Here is a 14,912-nt window from a genome sequence, read left to right as displayed (position 1 = left end):
TAATAACCGAATAATTGCTGGCCTGGATTTCAAACGGACGCATGAACATTTCTAAGACTTAAAAATTACTATTTTGGTTAAAGCATATCTCAATTTACAACTAATTATCAATAAATTAAAATGTGGGTCGAATTGATTCCCGCGCGAACACTTCTGACACTCGTGTGTATCAGAAAAGGATAAAAAATATTGCAGGACATTGAGGAGAAAAGGTGTTATTCCGCATATAAAAATATTAACGTAAGATCATCGAAAAGTGAATATTTTAGCAGATATTTCATCATATTTTATCCTAATTCTGCTATAAAATATGAAATATCTTGTGACGTATTTACTTTAGGATGGCTTTACCTTAACATTTCATACGTAAAACGGCAGTACTTAATAATTGGTAATGTCGTATGTATATCAATGTGCTATAGACTTTTGTGTTGTAACAGTTCTTTATTTCTAAACGGTAGAAAATATTTTTACTTACGCAAGAGTGCAAAGAGGGACTGACGGAGCCTGCATGCGTTGCAATAATTAGATCCGCGTTCACTGCGCGCAAGCGGAAGCCTACGCTTGGAAATGAATTTTTATCTCTTTCACTGGTAAATCCATTTTCTTTTTTTTTCTTTTTTGGCAAATACAACAAGTGATCGTGATTCTTATAGCTTTCACAACGCGTCAGAAGGAGCCCGATCTCCGATTCTTTTTGGTTTAAAAAGCCTGAAGAACGAAAGACTCCGGGAAACAAAATTTCCAGAGATTCCCCAAGAGTTTTGCGCGCAAAGAAAATTAAAAATATGTGCTCCGACTGAGCTACTAGCTAGGAGATCTGAAATTCTGAGAAATAAAGTCGGCAGTGTCACAAATTTAAAAAAACTCGAGAGATCGCCGCGAGTATTTCGGGACATAATTTTCTAAAATAAAAAACAAGCAGACGGTAAGAATTAAAAAAAAAGTACGCTATTCAAGAGATCAAATAAAGATAGGTCCGAACCGGAAGTCCGTGGCTCCCTACAGATCGCGCTGAATATATAACGTACCTCCTAAAATCTCGAGAACGCATCCTCATTTTGAGTTCAGCAAACCGTTATTATTTACAATATGCAATGTGTACAGATAAAATCGCTAATCGCCTTGCCTTAAACCACGAACCGGCTGGCTGTTGAACCTAAGGTCGCATTCGTGAGGTCACGCTAGGAACCGCAGAGAGGACCGAAGATAACGCTTTTATTTCTCTCCCTTTCTCCCTTTGTGCAATGTACGAGTCTTCTCCTCGTCTCCCCCATGCCCTCGTTTTGCGTATATTCGAAGGGGCGACACGTACGATAACCTCGACAGTGTACCATTACATCACATTACATTACATTATACTTTGAGCTCCGATAATGTTTTTTTTTTTCTTTAAGCTATGTGAACTGTATAGATAGAGACGTACTTTACATTAAAGCATAGGTCCATTTAAATCACGTTAATGGACGACGACGCGGTTTTTTTCTTCTTGCACGCCTATGTACGTTGAGGATTAACGACTAAACAACGACGACGTCTTGTTCCGCCTGTCTGCCAGCCCGTTCGATACGCTGCAGCAAGCTCATTAGTTAAGCATCGGTTAATAACATCGTGTAAGTGTAAGTAGCTCTGTCGGTTCGTCGCGAAGACCCCTTCGGCTCTTTCCCTTTCGATGACCTTCGGCGCGAAAAAGGGAACGCTAAAAAAAAATATCGCACGCACTCGCCTGGAGCCCCGAGGCTCCGAGGGCCAGATGCGTGGACCAGGACTTTTTACATTTCCAAGAAGGTCAAAGGCCAAAAGTTCGAAGAAGACTCTTCCGAAATCGCGCTATCTTTGCGACGATCCAACGTTTATTACAATTCACCGCAGTGCTGGATCCTTTAAAAAACGATGCCTTACGTACTTGCGATACCTCCCGGGACAAGCGGTCTTTTTGATAATCGAGAGAAGTTAATCGCGCCGATTCTTCGTCGAAGAATGCCTTTTAACGTTGGTGAAACTAAATCGCATCTCGTAACGCAGGACAATCAAAGTTTTTTTTTCTTTTTGCAATTCGCAAAAGTTTCGATGTTGGGGAAATAATGAAGCGTCGAGCTTTTCGCGACGGGGCAATACAGTTGCTGCAGTACGAACAATGAAAGAAATGGTGATCGACGTTGATGCAATCGATTCTTCGAGTATATAGTAACGTTGCTTTAATTATACAGAGTGCCATAAGACTCGAGCACGAAGACACTCCGGCGGAAAAGAGTGCGAGGGACCAAGTAACGGGGGGAAACACGCGATCTCTTCGAATAGTAATTTTTTTATGTAGAAATTCAAAATTCAGTCAGATCGTGAGCTGCGATTAAAGAGCTGTCTGTTCGTCAATCAGACGCACGGCAATATTAATATGTAATTTTCGGCGGTCGCTAACACTATCGCGTGACTCGTCGATGTAGGTGACTTTTTAATTAGAACTTATAATTGATCAAGCTGCTGTATTGAAAGGAAAAAAAATACGAATGTATTGTAATGCGTTTTCGGTCAGAGCTGGTTCTTCGTGGTCTAATAATAATTCTGAATTTTGCGTACTTTTTTTCCAAATTCAGTTAACACGCACCGATTATTTGTCGGTCTTAAGACGGTCGTTCCATTTGTTGGAACAGTAAATTCACATTGCTTCTTTCAATCGATAAACGATTTAACTTTTTTATATGCTAACACGCAATTAAAATCACCGTAAAGAATTTATTGCGAAAAAACATTAGCCAGAGTTCGAACCTGGAGATTTATCCCCCCCCCCCCCAATCCGCGGTGTCTTTTCCAATTCGAAAAGAAAACGTTGTTACTTGGAAGCAAAATCGCTTATACTTTCGTCACGTGGTTCTTCGCAAACTTTCCCCCTGCGGTGTTTTTACACTGAAATCTTTTACAGCACTCCGTACACGCGCTATAATTCACGTAGGATGTAATCGCGCTATGTGCCCATGATATAACATACCTTATAACTCTAGCGGAAACGCGCACAGGTAGAGAATCATCGCCCCTTCCCCTTATGTACATATACACACCCCCAATGCGATGGAAACATCATCGTTTACGAGCGACTGATTTAGCTCCTAATCGTCTTTCTTTTTTTTTTAAGCGGCGAGTCAGAAAGTCCGCGACGCGTACCTTACACTCTCTCACTTTTGTTATCCTCTTTCCCTCTCACCCCCCCCCCTTTTCTCTCTCTCTCTCTCTATTTTTTGGACAGCTCAAAGATAGCAGAGTGTAAAAAAGGATACTGCGAGTCCCTGCACGGCTGCTCATATTCGTTAACTTTGTTTATACAAAAGGGTCTCCTAAATAAAGCTACGTAAATTCGGAGTATTGGACGCGTTACCGGAATGTTTCGTTCTTTCCTTTTCCCGTCTCTCCTTCCCCCCTTTCCCCCTCCAATTGCCGTTCTTAGAGCGTGTCTTTCCCGCCTTTCGCTTTCTTTCGTCTTCAAGAGTGCGAGGCGGAAGAGTGCTGGATACTCGCGTTAATTCGTTTTGTTTACATAAGACGCGTGCAATGCGCGCATCTGCCGTGGCAGTTTTTTCTTCATTTCTCTCTTTATCTCTTTATATATATATCCATTTGTCTTCTTTTATTATTATTATTACTATTATTATTATTATTATTGTATGTCGTAGATGTCCAACGTGATCAACACGAGCTAAAAAAAAAAGAAAAGAAAAAGATACTAGAAATGAAGAAACGAGAGAAGCATTCTGAGTTGTTGCCAAGATTCTAGCCTCCGAGTTGTCGGATCCCAAAATCCTCAGAACAGAAAGAGCTTTCAAAGATCTCAGCTTTCTGTTATCTTCGAATGTCAGATGCAAAACTTTTCTTTTTTTTTCCCCCTCCCCCGAATTAACGCGACCGTTTAAGAAGGAAAAAAAGACCTTAAAATTTGGGTTCCCGAGTTGCAAGGGTAACATCCAGACGCGAAAGCCTATCGTCCCGTGGGTATCCGTCTAGAAAACTCCTGCAACAACCCTAACGGCTTAATTGTCGCACGAATGAAAAGGAATGTCCCATGCGAAACAACGTCGGAGACACAAATGAAACTCTGAAGCACACATACACGCGCGCACAGAAGTCTTGAACGATGCACGATCCCCGGTCTGTCCACTCGACGGTCGAGACGAGCGAAACGTCGAGGACGCGGTTGATCGCTACTGACGGTGGTTATCCCCGAGCGATGGGTAAGTCCGCGAGGTATCCGGCTCACTCCTCCTCAACAGATTGTACTCTTAGAAGTTGACTAGGGCTTAAAGCGGCTGCTAGCTCGAGTCGCTCGAGGTGGACGCGCGCGGCTGACGCTTGCCACGCCTTCGGGGGTGCGAGTGGTCCTAGCTGCTGGTAGACGCGATAGGGCTGACCGGGCTGAGGGGGCTGCGCGCCGAGTCCCTCAGGACGCCGGTCAGCGTTACCACCAGCTTGCGGCTGCCGGCGTGGTCGCGGTGCTCGCCCAACCAAATGCCCTGCCACGTGCCCAGCGCCAGCTTGCCGTCGGTGATCGGGATGCTCAGCGACGAGCCCAGGAAACAGGCCTTTACGTGTGCCGGCTGTGAAACATTGGAAATGTTCAATGCCTCGCCAGGGTCCTTCGAGTCGCCTCGCTCATTCGCGAGTCGCGCCGATGAAAGAAATTCTTTGCAGGACTGACTCTTAAACGCGCTTGCGACACGCGCGTTTTTATTAAGCAAAACGTCTCCTCTCCCCATAGGATAGTTTTTGTACAGTCGAATCGATTGGTACGATCTGCCAAAACGTACGTGCCATTATTGAGAAATATCTAACGAAGAAGATAATGACATTCGCTGCAACGCACACGAGTATTTACTAAGTTTGTGGCGTTCTTTGCGAGATGAATTCACCACGGTGTAAAGAGAGCGACGTGGTAAGTACATTATTTCCTCCAAGAAGGAAAACTATCTTGAGAAGCGTCGCACTTACCATGTCGTCGGGTCCTTCGCAGCTATGCCTGTACTCCAAGCCTTCAGGAACTATTTTGTTAAGCATCATCTCCATGTCGTCCCTCACGTCTGGATCCCAGCTCTCGTTTAACGCTAAACTAGCTGAGGTATGGAGAACTATGGAAAGGAACGGATTTGACGTTTATTGCCTCGCAAGGTGGTGCATCACCGAGTCGCCGCGTTCTTACGGTATACACGCGTACAATGTGCACGTGCCGGAGCGGCGCGCATTGGCACCGCAAAACAAATACTCGACACCGTATACGCTAAAGTCTACGCGCCGAGGGCGAAGCACGGGGTACTTGATCAGCGACTCGATCAGCGAATCCTTTCCTCAAACGTGGACTCGTGGAAGGTGCAAATTTTCATTGACAAACTCGTCGAACTCGGTTAGCGAAATCTCTCGCCTCTCACGAGCTCGCGATAGAGAAACGGATTCGCGATCGAGCCCCTGGCCGACTACTCGAGGCTGTTGGCAATAGGTTAGTGGTACTCACTCTGGATATGGCAGAGACCAATGGAAAACTGGCAGAGCTCAGGTACCTGCCTGAGGATCTCCTCGGTGACGAGGTGGACGCCCCGGTGCTGCGGCCTGAGGTTGATCTTGGTCTGGAACCAGCCGGAGCCGATCTGGATGCCACGGTTCGAGGAGGCCATGGCTGCGCGCTGGCGAACGGCGGCACGAGGGCGGGCGGAGGGGGGGAGGGGGAAGGTCCGAGACGGCTTCTCCTGGGCACGCTGACCGTCGGCGAGGCAGTGCCGGTGAGCTTACTCCGAACGGCCGATGCGGAATCCCATTTGGCGATGGTCGCGGACGATTCGGTCGCGTGCGCCGCGATCCAATCTGCCGAGCGCTCGAGCCGCAAAAGCAGGTTAGGTTAGGTTAGGGGACGAGAAAGAGAAACAGAGAGCGAGCGAGAGACAGACGGCGGGGAGACGGACGGAGAGAGCGAGAGAGAGACAGAATGGCGAGGGGGGGAGTTGAAGAAAATGGGATAAAAGGGAGGGGTAACGATTCGGCCGCTCGGCGCAGCGCGCGCGACACACGAACACGCACGCAGCGCGCGAGCCACGCGCTGAGGCACGGACGAGTGCACGCGAGCACGCACGCGAGCGCGACTCCACGCACACACGTGTATGTGTGTGCGCGCGCGCGCGCGCACTCACGCACGCACGCACGCACGCGCTCCCCCCTCCCGTCGCCGCGACACCACTCACCTACACGCAGCGTACGGCAGACGGTTTAGCGGACGGCGGGCTCGGAGCGCAGCATCGCGTGACCGTGTGCGAGACGGCGGGGCTTTTTAGGCTCGAGAGGGGCGGACGGCGTACGGCGTGGGACGGCAGCCGCGTGTGCCGTGCCTGCCGTGCGCTGGCCCTTGGCGAGCGATTTGCAAATGGCGGCGGGTGTGTGCGGCAACGCGACCGCAGCGGCGACGCGCCGCACCTGCGCGCGACCTGCGCACGGGGGACTCGTCGTCGGACCAACCGCGCGGTCGTACCTTGGCGCGGCGGCGGCGGCTCCCCCGTGTTTCCCCTTTCTCCCCACCCCCACCCCCCCCCGCCCCTTTCTTGTATCTTTAATATCACCGTATCTGCATTCCTTCGTTCGTTCGGTTGAACCGACCCGACGCGAGCTCTTTGATCGATCTGCAATTGACTCGATCGGCAAGAGCGAATTTATTTTCCAACTTACGGTCGTCCCCGATTTGATCTTCCGTCTTTTACCGCGAGTCGACGTTAATGACTGATAACTTTACGACATGCAGTGAGATAACGCGGGAATTGTTTGACAAGTCAATCGGTATTTAATGTTCGCTTCCATCGACGCGGATCAACTTTGACCCGATTGAACTGAATTTTTACCTCCCTCTGATTCCAGGCACTAGAAAAGGGCGAGAAGTAAATTAATTTATTAAAGTGCTTATTTAATGAGTAAGATAATTGACTTCCACATTTAGCGCTCGCAACGTTCTTGGGATATCATTCTACTCTTAGCGCCTGGCGTAATAAAAGCAGAGAGAAGCCTTCTCTCTGATAAAAGCTGCGGTCAAGCTGCCGCTACTAATGCTTTCGAATTGTTTGTCTTCTCCTTTTATCTTTGCCGAAAGAAAGGAAATGAAGAATACGTCGAAGCATTTGTAGCGGAGCAGTTTGACCGCGATCAAAAAAATAAACGATGCTTCAAGCTCCAAATGGACCATTAAAAAAGAGACCTGGTGCTGCCACCTGTTGCAGAACCTTGAAATCGACAAACTAATCCGACTTTTGAAAATATAGGGAGTTTTCGCCCGTGGCTGTGTTTCGCTGTTTTCGTTGCCAGTACTGCAAGTCTACAGTTTGCGTCACGCGCACTAAAGAATTGTGCAGCCAGCATCTGTGGCGATGAGCGCCGATGAGTAATTGTGTTCTCGACGATCGGGTCCGTCATGTCAATCGGAAGATAGCATTTTCTTTTGCACTTTCTCGCAAAATTCACGCGAAGAATAAGCGTGTCGTTGTAGACATCGCGCGGTTCGTTTGCGACGGATTCGTCCCGGTTCTCGCGTCGCTCGTCGTCGGCTGGAAAAAACGGCGCTAGATCTGGGATAGATTGATCCCGCTTTTGAGGTTAGAACTCGCATCTCTCGTCACAACGGGGGTCGAACAGTCAGCCATGTCCGTCTCTCAGATGGAAAGTATCCTTTGAATCTTCAATTGTCCACGCACCGACATCTCCTTGTAAGAACACGGTTCTGTTTTTTTTTTAAATACATTCGAGACGCTACACGTGTGAAAACGTGCTCCGAAGATGCAGGGTTTTGACTCTAAAGCGTCCAATTGTTTTCGAATATATTGTTATGTTTGTTGACGATGCGCTCGTGTAAAGAGATTATTGATAATATTTGTAGTTCGATTTCATATCCATATTGTCTTGAGCAATCTTGAGGCTTTGTCTAACCGAGCCGACTGGGTCTCGAGGCCGCGCTCAAGACAATGGCTCATATTCTGGGGGTCAGTTCTGTATCTTGCAACAGTGAAAATGCTGAGAGTGAGCGGCTGTGGCTCTTTTTCTTAAGGGGATGGCTAGAAAGAGAAGGCTACGCTTAGCATTTTCACTGTAGTGTAAGATACAGAATTGACTGCCAGAATCCTCTCTTTTATCGATAAAAGCCCCTCTAAAAGTGGCCTGCAGTGGCGCCAGAAATGAGACCCTCGTCGAACACGAGATTGAGGAGACGTTTAGTGCGACGCCGATTGACGCCGAAAGCATACGGACGTGGGCCGCATTTAATTTCTGGCATCAGCTTGTAGCCACCAATCAGAAGACTTGTTAGCCACTTTTAGAGGCGCTTTTATCGACCAAAGAGTGCCTCAAGATGCATATGGAACATTTCATTGGTCCACGGAGTATCTAAAGATAATCTTGAGGCAATCCTGGTACAAGATCTAGCAGTGAACACTGCCTGAAGGACTGCAGATCCTTGGTAGCGCACGTGAGGCAAGTTTTCCTTAACAGCAACGCGCAGAGAATCTGTTCAACTTGAAGTTCGCGGTGAAAGAGCTGGAGAGAAATTCGAAGAAATGCGAGAAGGAGGAGAAGATAGAGAAGTCGAAGATCAAGAAGGCGATACAGAAGGGCAACATGGAGGGCGCCCGTATCCACGCGGAGAATGCGATTCGGCAGAAGAACCAGGCCCTGAATTACCTCAGAATGAGCGCCAGGGTGGACGCGGTGGCCAGCAGGGTGCAGACCGCGTTGACGACTCGCAAGGTCACCCAGTCCATGGCCGGTGTCGTCAAGGCGATGGACGCCGCCATGAAGTCGATGAACCTGGAGAAGATCTCCGGGCTCATGGACAAATTCGAGAGCCAGTTCGAGGATCTGGACGTGCAGAGCTCGTACATGGAGAACGCCATGTCGCAGACCACAACCACCAACGTACCTCAGAACGACGTGGATTCTCTGATGCAGCAAGTTGCGGACGAAGCTGGGTAAGGATTGGCTCTCTCAAAGTATTTCCCCGCAGCTAAAAATGAAGTATCATCGTGTGCGCACGATGCAAAGAGCTGTTTCAAATGCCATTTAAATTAACAAGGACGTTCGTTAGGGCCCGAGCAGAATGGCCGTCTTGTACTCTTAAGGCAAAGTTCTATGTTTCACATCTTTGTCTTAAAGTAACGCGCAATAACTGTCTCGTGCCTTAAGAATACAAGACAGCCGTTCTGCTCAGGCCTTTACTTGGAGCTACAATGGAAAAACGAACACTTTTGCTTATTACCGAACGGTCTTCTAATATCAGCCGACTTTACCTTTGCGCAGATTGGAGTTGAACATGGAACTTCCGTCGGGACAACTCGGCAGTATTGGCACTTCGACGGCGGTGAGCCAGGAGCAGGACGAACTAACGCAGAGATTGGCACGACTTAGAGAGTAATGACGAGCCGCATTAATGTAAATTGTGTCAGGTGTTTTATAAATTATGTAATATATTCCTAACGTTACTATGGTAAGCATTATAATGGTGATACATGTATTTTCCAAATCTCGACCCTAAACCGATCGAAATAAGTTGACGGCCCGAGCAAATGAGGGAGATACAACGTTCTTAGTTGTAAAGCATCCCGATAGTGGGTCTCTCTCTTTTATTAAGATATAATTTTTGTAGAAATTTGCTAGAAGGTCATTACATGCTTTAGGCTTTAGTAGGTATGTAAGAATGTTATAGGCTACTTTGGCTTACTTGTCTACGAAGCATCGAGTCCATAGACGATTGGTCTCCTACTATTTATTTTGCATTTCAAGATTATACACCGATTTTACAAGATGCTTTCTAATCACATAACGTTACTTGCTTCCGAAGTGTAAGAGTAAAAAGAATTTAAGCCAAGGTTCAGCAAGAAACTCACTGAATTTTTTATCAACGTAATCGTGAAATGCAATCTCGCGGAATGCTTTCGCTATAAGAATTCGTGTTGTACATTATATAAATAGAAAATAAATATATTTACCGTTCATTAGTTGACGAAAATCATTCTAAAGCTAGGATAAAATTTCACGAATAATATTCGCATCGCGATATTAAGTTCAGTTGGAACGAAGAAAAGTGCACAGTCGGGAACGAATTTAGTATCTTGGTTCGTTTACACTTCGATACTCTCTCCAGTATTGGAAGTGAAAAAAAACGTGATATACTTTTACGTATTTTTGTAAATAAATATTCGTATCAATATCCGTAATCAAAAGGACGCAACGTAGCGTAATGATTCGCCTCGTTCCCTTTTATTAAGATATAATTTTTGTAGAAGTTTGTAACACAGCTATAGAAGGTCGTTACATGTACAAATATATGTGTATATGGTATATATTTGTAAAAATAAATAACGTTATAATAATACTACGAAACTATACGAGGCGAATAATATACAACATTTCTAAAAAGTTACTTATTCTACGAGGACGTTGCAATTAGAGATTAATATATTCCAACGACGATATGTATTTAAAAATAATACTTTAATAATCTGCGTTTTTTTAGTAAATATTGAAAAGTACATGTTATTTACTATTTAATATATTTGCATTAGTATATATAACTTTTTAGCATCTTTCACCAGTCATCGAGAATATAAATATGTGATTAATTTTTCATGTATGTACATACATTGAATGTTGGAAGAAAATTTCCGACGAATCCAACGCGTTAAAAATTCTATTCCCTATTGCCTGTTGCCTGGCATTGTGTGATAGGCTTAAGCCTTAAGATATTGACCAATCACGGTCAAGTATGGGAGCTTTCCAGCAAGCGACACAAGTCGACACAAATGTCGTTCTGTCTTTCTTCGCATTCAATGAATAATAAAGACAGAACGACACTTGTGTCGACTTATGTCGCTTGCTGGAAAGCTCCCCATGAGTAGAATATGCGTGCTCCCCGCTTTATGCTGAATCGACATTCGACGTACGACCATAGATATAGTATATATAGACTGCGCGTTCCCTACTTTACTCGCGTGAAAACATGCGCCAACTTTAGAAAGAGATAGCTGGTGTTCATGTGTATCTTTATCTTTGTCTAGTGAAGTAGATAGACAGAGAGAGAGCTACTACGTAGGCATGTTGTCTCTTTCTCAGGTGTGCAAACGTCTGCAGCCACAATGCGCAGTATATACTATGGCCGGTATTCATAGTCGGATCTTATATTCAAGACCGTCTTGAATTTATCTAAAGATGCTGTATGGAACATTTGATTGGTTGCGGAGTATCTAGAGATGATCTTAAGACGGTCTTGAATATATAAGATCTGACTATGAATACCGGTCTATGTCTATGCGTCCGATATACCCAATATGATTGGTTTATATACTTTTAGATCCAACAAGAAACCAAAAGAAAAAACCAATCACATAGATATCGGACGTTGGATATCGGGTCCAGTGAGAATCCCGCATAACATTTCGTTTTTTCAACACTCCGGTGTCTAGTCTGGTGTTGTTCGTGCGTTTGATGTCTGAATTCGTAATCGGGAAGGCGAGTAACAGGCAACGGCGCGAAAATGAATGAAAATCTTCTGAGACGGATAAAGGGCCAACTGAACGCCAAGTTTTACACGATGAACGACGCGTGGCTGAGAGACTGCGTCGAGTTTTTTATCAGAGACAGGGTTCCTCGCGAGGTGCGTCGCGAATTGTCGTCCTGGGCGTTTTACGTGCCCCGTTTTACGTTACTTAAAACTAACGGGGCAGCAGCGCACCGCGTCGTGTGATTATTTTACGCCTCCGGACAAGGAGACGTCGAGAACGAGAAATAATCTCGTCGCAACTCGCCAAACGAATTGTCGTCCATATCCGCGTTATGAATATTATTAAATTATAAAGATATTTTTTAAGTTCATTTCTCACTGTGTACGTAGTTGAACGACAATTTGAAATATATTTGCGTGCAAAGATTCAAATTACAAAAAATGGGACAACAAGATTGCAGAGAGAGGAAAGATAATTTTATTAAACGTTGAACTTAAATTTATATTAAAGTATTTCGAACGTTCTCTTTTCCCCCTGTAATTTATATAATTACACTCGAGACGACTAACTTCTGTGATTGTCCCTGCAGGTGACGGACAGGAGTATCTTCGAGTTTGTGGAGGGCCAGTGGCAGCTGAGCGACCTGCGGGAGATCAACAACACGAACGGATGTCTGCCGAGGAATCTGGCGCAGCAGACACGCACCATACTGACCGGCACTTATATCCTCCAGGTGAGCTCTGCGTTGTCGTCGCGCCATGGTCAATACATACCTCTCACCTCAGAGACCCGAATGTCGTATACGCAGATCGTCCGATATGAGCATAGGTAGACAAGATGTATGACATAGCGAGCTCCAAGTACAAGCAGCTCTGCGAGATTCGCAAGGTCGACGGTGAGAACTTGAAGGTGACGGACGAGGGAGAGAACTTGGCGGAGTGGCAGCCCAAGTGTAGAAGAATGATGCAGCTGTGCCTCACCGACGGCGTGCAGGATGTCACCGCCATCGAGTATACGCCACTGAAACGAATGACCGTACGGCCCAATCCATTGTTGCGCGGTCCAAATTAAAGAAGGATAGCTTCACGAGCTCTTTTATTTGCAGGGCCCACTGCTTCCTGGCTACAAGGTGATGATAATTGGTCCGATTGTCTGCAGACGTGGTGTTATTCTCCTAGAAGACGGCAAGTACAAGGAGGTTGGTGGGGAAGTGGATTCTCTGTTGAAACCCAACGCGCCGGAGAACGTCCTGGCGAGAGCACTGTAAGTCTCGGTCCAGTTGTTTTCGAGCCTCTAAATTATTATTGACGCCTTAACTCCAGTTGCTTGATCTCTGTTTTATTTGATCGTCCAGAGGACAACCGGAAAATCCCGATCCGTACAATGATAACGGACCATCCAAGATCACGAATCAGAATATCCCGAGTGCCACAACGACTTCCAACGACAACGACAATTTTTTCGACGATGACTTCGAAGAAGCTGTTGACTTGGAAACAGTGGCAGCGATCGAACGAGGACAGGCGACCGAAGCTGTTCAAGAACGCTCCGGAAGTACGCGCAATCGCAGACAGACAGCTGGGAGAGAAACGAATGAGATTATGGAAGAAACGCTGAGAGATATAAATTATGAACCTTTCGATGATTGGTGAGTATCAAGGTAAAAAAATTCTTAATATAAATTTAATTCAAATAATAATTGACATCACTTTTAACTATAGAAGAATTTGCTTTAAAATTCATAATCTTCATAACGAAAACTTTGCTGCGTATTGTGCTCCAATTTCTATATCGAATTATTGTTCTAGGCCCAGTGACCCTCCAGCGAGGCCCTCGCGTATAGAGACTGACGTGGACGATGACATAATATTAATCGAAGAAGAAGCGTCAACTTCCACGCGCAATTTCCACAGCAAACCACCGCCTCCCACGAGCGCTCCTAGGAACCAAAATGTTTCGGACTTTCCTGATGACGATTTTGATTTTGATGATTGCGACGTTATAATGAAAACAAAGGAACCGCAGAGGTTTCCGATCTATGCATCTTTTTTTTAATATTTTTTCGATGTATATATACGATATACATATGTATCGTATCTGTTATTTATTTTTTGTTGTATATCATTTCTCAGACAACAAGGTAGAGATCCTTTAAGGAATAAAATGGAAACGTGTCCGCCAGCAACGCTTACGACGAATCGTAATACTTTGATGGAAGTGGAGAAATGTACGTCCACGAGAGCTGCACAGAACGAGAAATCAATGGTACATAACATTTATAATATAGTATTCTTTACTATGATTCTTATATATTTTCTTTCTTTTTTATAATTATGAATGATTAATATTTTCCTTCCACTTTTATTTCATATTTTTCTCTATATTTTCTCTATATTTCATATTTTCCTTCACTCTTATTTCATATCTCATATTATTTCATATTCTAACTTCATATTTTTGCCAAAGGCGAGCACCTCAAAAGCAGTACAGCAAATGTCAAAGACCAAAACTACTCTCAACTTTTCCGAACCCTCGCCGGCTCCTAAATGCGATGTCCTGCGTGATGTGTTACGCGAACCCATCACGGGAAAAATGTATAGAACAGTGAGAGGTCAAGTGAAGAGCCATTCGACGCTAACGAAGCAGGGTACATGCTGGTCGGTAGAGGCACTGATCACAGATCACACTTCCGACGTAGAAGTCTGTTTCGATTCTGAGGCACGTGAGATAGAACGATTTCCTAAAGCTCTTACCGCAGCCATTTATTATAATGTCAGAAAAGAGAAATCGTGAGAATCTTCTCCTCTTTCTCTCTTCTGATAATTCTGTCTACAAAAACAGCAAGGTTCCTTATCGTCGATATCCTTGACAAACACGAGTTGTTGAATTCCTTTCAGATTCTGGAAAAATTTCTTGGATACACCGTGCAGGAATTTTTGCAGAAAAAAAAACTTGCCAAATCAGATCCTCGAATAAACAACGAACTACGATTGGTAAGCTGGATATTCACGATATAATAATCCTTAATGGCGGTATCTCAAATCCACATTTTTCAGAGCCTACGCAAGGCGCAACACGAGATACAAAATCTGGATGCGTTGTTGAAACTAGAATTGATTCAAGATCAAATGCCTAAAGTCGTTAATATCACACAGTTGACTGAGCAACAAAAGAAGGCTCTTGCGAAGAGGCCTACATGAAAGTGTAAAATATATGGATTGCAGGTGCTATAATAATCGCAGAAAATTTTAGTTAGATATACGTTTCAGGTATTAAATTACAGAATATTTCTTTATATATAATTTATACCGTTTTTTATGAATAAACCAATTCGACAATTGGTATAAAGTGAACGTACGATGTTAGCCCTGTATGTTTTATTTTGTGAATAATGGCCCGGATCTTTGTCTCCAT

The 14,912-nt window shown here is 44.8% G+C and overlaps 3 protein-coding genes across 4 annotated transcripts; 2 read left to right on the top strand and 1 right to left on the bottom strand.

Moving 5' to 3' along the window:
• Positions 1 to 424: 424 nt before the first annotated feature.
• On the bottom strand, positions 425 to 6,340 carry LOC105566052 (UPF0047 protein C4A8.02c). Its single transcript, XM_012019759.1, has 3 exons — positions 5,492 to 6,340; positions 4,975 to 5,111; positions 425 to 4,583 (listed from the first exon to the last, which is right to left on the bottom strand). Exons 1-3 carry the CDS (start codon positions 5,649 to 5,651, stop codon positions 4,368 to 4,370), a joined length of 513 nt encoding a protein of 170 aa, XP_011875149.1. The 5' UTR covers positions 5,652 to 6,340; the 3' UTR covers positions 425 to 4,367.
• Positions 6,341 to 7,328: 988 nt separating this feature from the next.
• On the top strand, positions 7,329 to 9,995 carry LOC105566051 (charged multivesicular body protein 1b). The gene is made up of 3 exons (XM_012019758.1): positions 7,329 to 7,672; positions 8,504 to 8,969; positions 9,298 to 9,995. Exons 1-3 carry the CDS (start codon positions 7,651 to 7,653, stop codon positions 9,410 to 9,412), a joined length of 603 nt encoding a protein of 200 aa, XP_011875148.1. The 5' UTR covers positions 7,329 to 7,650; the 3' UTR covers positions 9,413 to 9,995.
• A 1,305-nt stretch (positions 9,996 to 11,300) lies between these two features.
• On the top strand, positions 11,301 to 14,863 carry LOC105566050 (recQ-mediated genome instability protein 1-like). 2 transcript variants are annotated; one of them, XM_012019756.1, is made up of 10 exons: positions 11,301 to 11,650; positions 12,088 to 12,231; positions 12,327 to 12,533; positions 12,604 to 12,761; positions 12,853 to 13,146; positions 13,307 to 13,525; positions 13,631 to 13,763; positions 13,965 to 14,216; positions 14,396 to 14,491; positions 14,555 to 14,863. In XM_012019756.1, exons 1-10 carry the CDS (start codon positions 11,531 to 11,533, stop codon positions 14,696 to 14,698), a joined length of 1,767 nt encoding a protein of 588 aa, XP_011875146.1. In that variant the 5' UTR covers positions 11,301 to 11,530; the 3' UTR covers positions 14,699 to 14,863. The 2 variants fall into 2 exon arrangements, with proteins under 2 accessions (XP_011875146.1, XP_011875147.1); XM_012019757.1 differs by lacking the exon at positions 11,301 to 11,650 and having other exon boundaries at positions 12,148 to 12,231; positions 12,307 to 12,533.
• The last annotated feature ends 49 nt before the right edge of the window (positions 14,864 to 14,912 follow it).

The sequence above is a fragment of the Vollenhovia emeryi genome, unplaced genomic scaffold, assembly GCF_000949405.1.
Source record: "Vollenhovia emeryi isolate VEMERY1.0 unplaced genomic scaffold, V.emery_V1.0 DF939147.1, whole genome shotgun sequence".
In the NCBI taxonomy this organism is placed as follows: domain Eukaryota; kingdom Metazoa; phylum Arthropoda; class Insecta; order Hymenoptera; family Formicidae; genus Vollenhovia; species Vollenhovia emeryi.
Note: the sequence above shows the minus strand (reverse complement) of the source record. Positions and strands in the feature narration are given on the sequence as shown.

What these genes read in the sequence shown, in the direction of transcription:
- LOC105566052 (XM_012019759.1), bottom strand. Translation starts at nt 5,651, where the DNA reads ATGGCCTCCTCGAACCGTGGCATCCAGATCGGCTCCGGCTGGTTCCAG. An exon ending in TGGTCTCTGCCATATCCAGA is followed by an intron (nt 5,112 to 5,491) that starts GTGAGTACCACT and finishes TCCTTTCCATAG; the next exon opens with TTCTCCATACCTCAGCTAGT. An exon ending in GCGAAGGACCCGACGACATG is followed by an intron (nt 4,584 to 4,974) that starts GTAAGTGCGACG and finishes AATGTTTCACAG; the next exon opens with CCGGCACACGTAAAGGCCTG.
- LOC105566051 (XM_012019758.1), top strand. Translation starts at nt 7,651, where the DNA reads ATGTCCGTCTCTCAGATGGAAA. An exon ending in GTCCGTCTCTCAGATGGAAA is followed by an intron (nt 7,673 to 8,503) that starts GTATCCTTTGAA and finishes AGCAACGCGCAG; the next exon opens with AGAATCTGTTCAACTTGAAG. An exon ending in CAAGTTGCGGACGAAGCTGG is followed by an intron (nt 8,970 to 9,297) that starts GTAAGGATTGGC and finishes ACCTTTGCGCAG; the next exon opens with ATTGGAGTTGAACATGGAAC.
- LOC105566050 (XM_012019756.1), top strand. Translation starts at nt 11,531, where the DNA reads ATGAATGAAAATCTTCTGAGACGGATAAAGGGCCAACTGAACGCCAAG. An exon ending in CGCCACTGAAACGAATGACC is followed by an intron (nt 12,534 to 12,603) that starts GTACGGCCCAAT and finishes TTTTATTTGCAG; the next exon opens with GGCCCACTGCTTCCTGGCTA. An exon ending in TATGAACCTTTCGATGATTG is followed by an intron (nt 13,147 to 13,306) that starts GTGAGTATCAAG and finishes TTATTGTTCTAG; the next exon opens with GCCCAGTGACCCTCCAGCGA.